The sequence below is a fragment of the Carica papaya genome, chromosome 9 (genome assembly GCF_054855325.1).
Source record: "Carica papaya isolate Zhongbai chromosome 9, ASM5485532v1, whole genome shotgun sequence".
NCBI classification, from domain to species: domain Eukaryota; kingdom Viridiplantae; phylum Streptophyta; class Magnoliopsida; order Brassicales; family Caricaceae; genus Carica; species Carica papaya.
The window spans coordinates 13,713,511-13,721,687 of NC_142317.1; the positions used below are offsets into that span (position 1 = coordinate 13,713,511).

General features: G+C 35.3%; 1 protein-coding gene across 3 annotated transcripts; it reads right to left on the reverse strand.

Moving 5' to 3' along the window:
• Window positions 1-1,270: 1,270 nt before the first annotated feature.
• LOC110810126 (Calmodulin binding protein-like protein) lies at window positions 1,271-7,685 on the reverse strand. Of its 3 annotated transcripts, none has more exons than XM_022036199.2 (7): window positions 7,163-7,684; window positions 6,255-6,323; window positions 5,581-5,633; window positions 4,918-5,408; window positions 2,908-3,068; window positions 2,279-2,485; window positions 1,271-2,166 (listed from the first exon to the last, which is right to left on the reverse strand). In XM_022036199.2, the coding sequence occupies exons 2-7, from the start codon at window positions 6,315-6,317 to the stop codon at window positions 1,570-1,572; spliced, it is 1,572 nt and encodes a 523-aa protein (XP_021891891.1). In that variant the 5' UTR covers window positions 6,318-6,323; window positions 7,163-7,684; the 3' UTR covers window positions 1,271-1,569. The 3 variants fall into 3 exon arrangements, with proteins under 3 accessions (XP_021891891.1, XP_021891890.1, XP_021891892.1); XM_022036198.2 differs by having other exon boundaries at window positions 6,255-6,333; XM_022036200.2 differs by having other exon boundaries at window positions 1,937-2,166; window positions 2,316-2,485; window positions 6,255-6,333; window positions 7,163-7,685.
• Window positions 7,686-8,177: the final 492 nt, after the last annotated feature.

The following is an 8,177-nucleotide window of genomic DNA, read 5'->3' on the forward strand; positions in this document are numbered from 1 at the left end:
GTTTCTCATTTTTTTTCCATGTAGAACAAGATAGGTTCCTCTTTGAATCAAAATATTGGCATCATTATCCTTTCTAATGCAAAGAGGCTTAATAGAAATAATGTTTTTCTTTGAGTCGCTACCACACACCACGGTTTCTGCATTTGATGTATGTAAAATCAAAGAAGCTCCAAGTGATGACAGAGATGAGTTTGGAAGAAGAAGAAACCCGCACAAAACAGAAAGCAGACTGTGTCAAGTGGGGAAATTCTTTTTTGTGGAAATTTTAAAATATATAAAATCTTTTAGTGTATGTATGCATTTAAAATTTTTTATGTGCGTTAAAATTAGTTAACATATTTTGTAAATTTTATGTTTATACCCTGAGAATCATTGTTAAAAAATGAATCTAATTTATCTATTAATATTTTATTTAGTATTTTATAATGTTGAGATAATTAATCGAATTCCCAAAAAAAAAAAAGTTACGTGCTATAATCTTTCAAAAAAATTAGTTCAACATATTTTTATATCTTTTTCAGGAGGAACATAAAATAATTTTTGATAAGTTACTAAGTTATTGGATGTTTTTTATAATCTAAACTTAATTGAATTTTTGGTTATTTCTTTTATATGGAGAAAATGGATGTAGGATTATGTTAGCTTAAGTTTAGGATTTGATAAAAAAATTAAAGATTTTGTATGAATAAAAAGTCTACTATTATCACATAGATCTAGCCTATGTGACCTTAGAAACAACTTTCTTTTATATGGTTATATGAACTGTGACCCTAAAATTCACATAGATATGAACAAAGTTAAGGATTTGTTATATGGTTATGTGTATTGGTGCTTTAAACCCTAAAAATGCAACTTTCTTTTACACTGCTACACTAAAAGTTATTGACAAAAAGTTCATCTATCATTACAGATGAACATCCTTGGTATCAGAATAACAAAAAAATGATCAAATTTTTTTATTTAGTTCAAATTTTATTATATTCATATCAAATTTACTTCATTTTCTATTTAAAATAAGTGTGAATTTTGCAAACCCAAAAAATAAAAATTCTTGTTCCTTAACTCTTCCCCTCAATCCAAACATACCACTTCCCCAAGCTTCCCCTCAAACTCGACACTCAATAAGAAGGCAAAGCATTGTTAAACATATAACTGTTTTTGTTCTGTGTTTACAAATGAAGATTCTAAGTTTTTATTGAAGAATTTTGTCCGCTTAAAAACTCAATGCAACATATGCAAAGGACCTTCAACTACATCGGCTTCAACACAGTTATTTTAAGCTTCGACTGAAGCAAACTCGACGTTTGTGGCCAGAAACGTGCCCAATTCTGTGAACCACATCTATATATTTACAGCTTATATAAGGAAAATCACCTTTTCAGTCTCCAGTCACAGGAGCCAAGATTTTTTGAACTACCAGCTATATCTACATCTAATAGAACATCTTATATGTTGTCTTTTTTGGTTGAACAGAAAATATGATATGTTGCACTTTACAATGGCAAACAAAATTTGAACCAGCAGCACTTACTACTAGTATGTATATCTGCAACTGTAGTGGCCAAATTTTCAAAGTCCATTGCTATATCTTGAAATTTCTCGAACATGGGTTCTTCTTGCAACAATTCTCCTTATAGAGAACCATTTCAGCACACTAGACAGCTTTTTCCACCTCCTGTGTGCTTTGGCAACGGCGCCAGTTGCTGTGTGTTGCAACAGGAATCCATCATGTAAATTGACTTGTGATTCTAAAATAAGATTCTGAGACGAGAGATCAGATTCAAAAAATCGAAGATGATCATCGTCACAGAAAGCTTGGGTTACAGATTCTGTGTCACAGATCAGGGAACTTGCAACTTGGCCAGGATAGCTCAATGTTTGATCATATCTAATACCCATATTCTCAATGCCATGCAGAGGATAGTCATCCAAGCCACTGATGCCCCCAACAGAGTAAATAGATGAAATGATATCTGGGGAAGAGGCAGCTGGTTGTGCATAGTCAAACCCACAAATCTTGTGAGAAGCCAGAACCTTGCTCCCATTGGAAATTTCTGCATTATTAGTCAAGTGTGAAAAGCTTCCTATGAGGGAAGTTTCATCTTCATAAGAGACAACCTCCTCCCAGTGTTTGAATGCAGAAAGTACCATTTTTTGAGCTTCAGCCTGATTGTACACGATTGATTGTTAGAAATCAAAGACAACGAAAACTTTATGTATTAAAAGGAGAATCACAACCAAAGACAGGAAATAAATCTGATGTGATAGAGGAATGTGCCTTTTCAGTTTCAGCCAGCTTATCACAGGGAACATACTGGCATTCCAGAAGCAATCCCATGACTTGTCCCACAATGTTGAAGACCACGCCAGATTTCTTTAGAGAACTCGGCGGGTAGTACAAGAAGACTCTCTTGTCAATTACACATGTCCGGGCGTGCTCCACAGTGATTTCCCACATTTTGGCAGACATACCCGTGCCAAGTATCTGCATTTGTGCCAAGAATACAGTTGCATTATGAAGGCCCTCAGTTTGAGCAGAGTCCATTCAAGTCATTCATGGAAAGCCAGAGAGAAGTTAAGAGAAAGCAGAAGGTCTGGATTGTTGTTCTTAATGGACAATGGAAACTAATGGACATGTTTTCCAAGTGCGCACAAGATATCTAACTCACAAACCTTAAAACTCAAAAATTCAGAAATAAATCAAGTGAGTTACTTTCCCCCCCTTCTAAATTCCTTGCTTCCAATTTCGGAAAAAAGAATGATAACAAGTTGATAACTAAATCATCTTGAAGTTAGGGAAAACAAATTGAATGAAAAAGATGGTACTATGAGTGAGAAATCTTCAGTACACAAAGAAAGAGAGTGATGCAGCAAGAGCATACACAAGATAGAAGCAGTGATTCTTACATGCCGAAGTTTTGAAGGATCTATGAAGAGCAAGGTCAGGAAATCCTTCACAGTGTTGATATTTTCCTGACTCAGACGTTTATGGAAAGCCCCATCTTTTCCAATCTTCTCCAATCTCCATACTTCATCAAACAGAGATGGTGGATGATGCTTCTTGTATACTGCAGTACAAAAGACCAAAAAGTTAAAAAAAAAAATTTTCCTTTTCCAGACAACTGATTTAAATGCCTCAATATATCTAGAGGATATAACTCCCTCAATCTGAGAGTTTTAAGCATCCTGAAAGAAGTCCCAGAAGATAGAACAACAAGAGACTTGGAAAAAAAGTTCATCAAAACTGAAACATCAATTTGATAAGATGCTCTGAACTCTTCATAAGTATATTTGTTCAGTGAGTTACAAATATCTTTGGTTGAACTATCAGTATTTTGGGTAATTTTAACAAAGTAGTCCATTCTCCATCAAAAGGAAAAAAAAATGCAAAATGACAAGCAAGATCAAAGAGAAAGCATAAAAGCTGTCACAGCATGTAAAGAGCTGGCTAGAATGAATTCAAAGAAGATATAAGACAAAAGTAAGTGCAAAGTTAAACACTGCACCAACTAGGCAACTGTGGCAGGGAACAAAAACGTTTCCTTACAACCAGGTAAACAAGACCAAATAACCCTGGACAGCAAGAAGGGTGAGGAACTTAGTGTCTACATGAAACCAGACATTCTGTAAGCTTTTAAATATAGGATTCTTTCTAATGCAGTCCCTCATGTAAAGAGCTGGCTAGAATGAATTCAAAGAAGATATAAGACAAAAGTAAGTGCAAAGTTAAACACTGCACCAACTAGGCAACTGTGGCAGGGAACAAAAACGTTTCCTTACAACCAGGTAAACAAGACCAAATAACCCTGGACAGCAAGAAGGGTGAGGAACTTAGTGTCTACATGAAACCAGACATTCTGTAAGCTTTTAAATATAGGATTCTTTCTAATGCAGTCCCACATGTAAAGAGCTGGCTAGAATGAATTCAAAGAAGATATAAGACAAAAGTAAGTGCCAAGTTAAACACTGCACCAACTAGGCAACTGTGGCAGGGAACAAAAACTTTTCCTTACAACCAGGTAAACAAGACCAAATAACCCTGGACAGCAAGAAGGGTGAGGAACTTAGTGTCTACATGAAACCAGACATTCTGTAAGCTTTTAAATCTAGGATTCTTTCTAATGCAGTCCCACATGTAAAGAGCTGGCTAGAATGAATTCAAAGAAGATAGAAGACAAAAGTAAGTGCAAAGTTAAAACACTGCACCAACTAGGCAACTGTGGCAGGGAACAAAAACTTTTCCTTACAACCAGGTAAACAAGACCAAATAACCCTGGACAGCAAGAAGGGTGAGGAACTTAGTGTCTACATGAAACCAGACATTCTGTAAGCTTTTAAATCTAGGATTCTTTCTAATGCAGTCCCATGAAAGGCAATAAGCATTTGTTCAAATGATCACTGAGTCTCTCTCATCCCAGCTTTAACAGTATATTAGCATAATTAGATTCAAATGATAAATGATACCAAAAGTAGTTCTTTATTGAGCGTATATTTTATGTGCAAGTTCAGATCTATATCATCAACCCAAAGGCTGCTTCTACATCTAGGTTAGTGATATTGGAATTATGGACTGTTTGTGAACGTAAATTTACATTTCAAATATCTATATATTGTTTTATCTCCAATTAATAGAGATATTAGGACCAAAGAATACGAACAAGTTACAAGGAAGAACATATTATCAACCAACTCTTTTGAAGTAATCACAATCTAGCCAAGTCACAGACATATTTGGACCAAACAACATGGATAAGTGACAATGAAAAACATATTATCAATCAACTCTATAAGTAGTCATCACAATCTAGTTGTTAGCGCCAAATCCTTCAGGAAATTGTCATATATCTTTGAGAATATAACTACCATGAAATATCAGTAATGTTCTTACTTTTTGGAAGTAGAAAAATAAGTACTCACATTCTCCGCGGTGATCCCTAACAATAAAGGATTCAGTCTTTGCCTCTCTTACTCTAACTCCTTCAAAGTCGTCCACAACTCTTGCCCCAAGTCTGAACCTACGACTCCTTGTCCAGCTTGAGTTATCTGTAAATGAAATTTCACCCACTAAACCAATCCCCTCTTTAAGAGTAACAAAAGCATCTCCGGTAAGAAGAGGTTTCTTCCCTTCCCTCTCTCTTACAATGTTATTCTTAAACTCTTCACCTGTCCAATTGTCACCTTCGTCACCATCAAAATCTCCCTCAAGAACAACAATTTCCACTCTTGCTGAGGATTCTGGGCCAGAATTGACAACTTTCCCAGTTACAGATTCAATTATAACAACTTTAATAGAAGAACATTCTTCTCCTTCTATTCGAGCTCCAGTGAACACCGGAAGAGAGAGATTATTTGAGAACTGAAGTTGCAAGCTTCTTGTCTCAGAACAATGTGTATCTTTCTCACTGTTCCTGTATAGGCATGAACCAAAAGCATCAATCCTACAATTCCAAGCCAATGATTCCCACCTTTCAGAATTATGGATAGAAAGATTTCGTGTTTGTTCTCCTTGTTTCCTTCCAACAGAAACATTGAAAAAAAATTGAAAGAAAAAGAAAGATTTTATTGATGCATACCATTTACCTTTTCATACTGTTCAAATGTTTTCGTAGAGCCAATTCGATTTCTTCTTTTACCTGTAAAATATAGTATCAATTATTACTACCAATCTAGGCACTACAAAATGACAAGTCAATTCTTGCTCTAATTTATTGGTATTTGATTCTGACATCCATGGATATAGTTCAAGGTATCTGATGAGAAGCTGAAATCCTGGATAATTGAAAGAACAACTGAAAACATCTATAAGCCAAAAGATCTCTGGTAAGTCACCAAATTATTCAGAATCTAATTGCCCAGGCCATGCCATATCAAGAAACAAATGGGTACAGGTGGAGAAGGCAAGAGAGACTGGGACTAGGTTGGTGCCTAAATAATAAGAATATTTTTGGCGAGAAAAATTCAGATATCATTAGGTATAAATACCAGCATACAACCAAGAAGTAGGTATTGTAAATGTTGATAGTAAAAAAGAGGGTGAATATTATGATTCCAACTTTAAAAAAATATGTTCCCCTATTCTTGAGGACCTATGACCTATTTTTATGCTTGTAAATTTTGGAGGATTCATTGAACTTACAGAATAGTTTGGCTACTTAAAAGCATCTGAAAGACAATGAGATGATGAATAAATCATCTAAGCTCAAAATTTTGATAAAAGATTAACTGAATCATCATTGCAATAGAAATGCACATACCACCCGTCGAATCAAGGGCTCCAGAACAGGCTCCAGAAAATGTTTTACTGATTGCATCTTCATCACCTCCTGAACCACACTAAGCATAAATAAAAAATGGATTAAAAAGTTGTCAGAAGCTTAATCCAAAAACTTATCAGGCCTCATATCGAACAAAAGCAGAAGCCAAAACTTAAATAAGTCATTACACTATTAAGGAAATTACAAAAGCTTAAGCAATCTTATTCCTTCTCCAACAATAATGTTATAGAAACTTTATCAGCCGTTTCAAGAGAAAGCACAAATCATAACAATTGTTTCTCATACTCTTACCAACCTAAAAATTATTGAGCCATTTCCAGGTTTTAAATTCAAGAAAGCATGTGGTCGAATACCCTTTAGTATCTATTCCTTAGCTGCATTCATAAAGTATGGACACCAAAGCTGGCAAGTTTTCATTACCTTTTGCCAACTCTCCCAACCATTTACTTCACATCGACTTTACAAGAACAGTCAACCAAGAATACAATGACAACCAAATTACAAGGAAATTCTAAGAGGACTGACGAAAATTCATAACACCAATTTATCCACAATATCTAAGTTTAACAAAATAGTTTCCACAATGCAAACACATGGTAGCAATCGTTTTTTTTTTCTTTCCTAATTCACATCAATAATCTGAGTCTACTTTCAACAGGAGAAAGCACTTGATTGACATTCTGTGAAACAAACCAAATTGCCCTTTAAGTTCCAACCTTGCCAAAGGTATTGACTAAACAAGTAACAAGACCACGGTTTATCCCTTTCTTAATTATAGGAGAAAAAATCCCACTTGAGCACTTAGCCAATCACTCACTTCGCCCAAAAAAAAAATTGACCTTAAAGTTTGAATACCAGTTGACATAGCAAACAAAAAGAAGACTTACTTCCTCAAAGTGGGTATTCTTCTACGCTTATCCTCGGGGCTATTATCTTCTGATCGAACTTTGCAATCATCCTGCTGCCTCTTGTGCGACATTTTGAATCTCAAAAACCCAACAACAACGATATCCAGTGCTTGCGTTTGTTTAGTTTATGGCAAACCATCACGGTGATCAACAACAAGAACCAAATAGAACAACATACGCCGAAGGCAATAAAGAAGATAGGTCTACCAGTAGTATATATACACTATTCATCAATGAACTACAAAGAAGGCGATAAAATTAATCAATGAGTAAAATCCAAAACCAGACAAACAAATACAAAAAAGCGGCTCCTTTCTCTTGATTTAATAAAATCTCTCCTTCCTATCTGTTATTTTAATTTGTTTTTGTCTGCGATGCTTCTCCTCTCATCATCTTCTCCATCCCTCTGTCTTTAATCTTCTCTTTCACTTGCGAGCTGTGCGTGACTCTATCTAACACCTATCGAGAAAAGGCGACGCAACAGTTGAGATGGAGTTGTTTGGTAGCAAGGAAAATACGTAAGGGAGGTTTGTGGGGACCATGGAAACCGCGTGGGGTCCACTAATTTCACCGAGTTAACCAAATTGACTCACAACTGAATTTTTTTAATCAGGATTTTGGTTTGTTTGGGGCCCCAGCTCGGGTGGTATTCGGTTACATTGGGTTCTGGTGGGCATCAGTTTCTATTCGGTGTTAAAATATATTATTAGTGTGTTTTTGTTTAAAACTCGATTAATTAGTGGGATTAAATTAAAGTAAAAATTAATTGTTGATTAACGTTTTAGCAGAAAGAGGCGGAGGAAGACAGTCAAAGGTCACCCAAATGTATCAGATGGCTGAGGAAGTAGTTCGAAGCTGATTAATTATAATAATAATGTGGGTTATGGTTGGTGTGGGGTACATAGATAGTTGATGAAGTTAATTAAATGAAAAAGAAATATTAATCTATGTGATTATATATGTAATATTCAGACTCAAAATTTAATTCGAAATT

Coding starts and splice junctions, on each gene's coding strand:
- LOC110810126 (XM_022036198.2), bottom strand. CDS start 7,254: ATGTCGCACAAGAGGCAGCAGGATGATTGCAAAGTTCGATCAGAAGAT. Junction 3,069..4,917: donor TAGGGATCACCGCGGAGAAT/GTGAGTACTTAT, acceptor TTTGTACTGCAG/TATACAAGAAGCATCATCCA. Junction 2,486..2,907: donor ATCCTTCAAAACTTCGGCAT/GTAAGAATCACT, acceptor GCACAAATGCAG/ATACTTGGCACGGGTATGTC.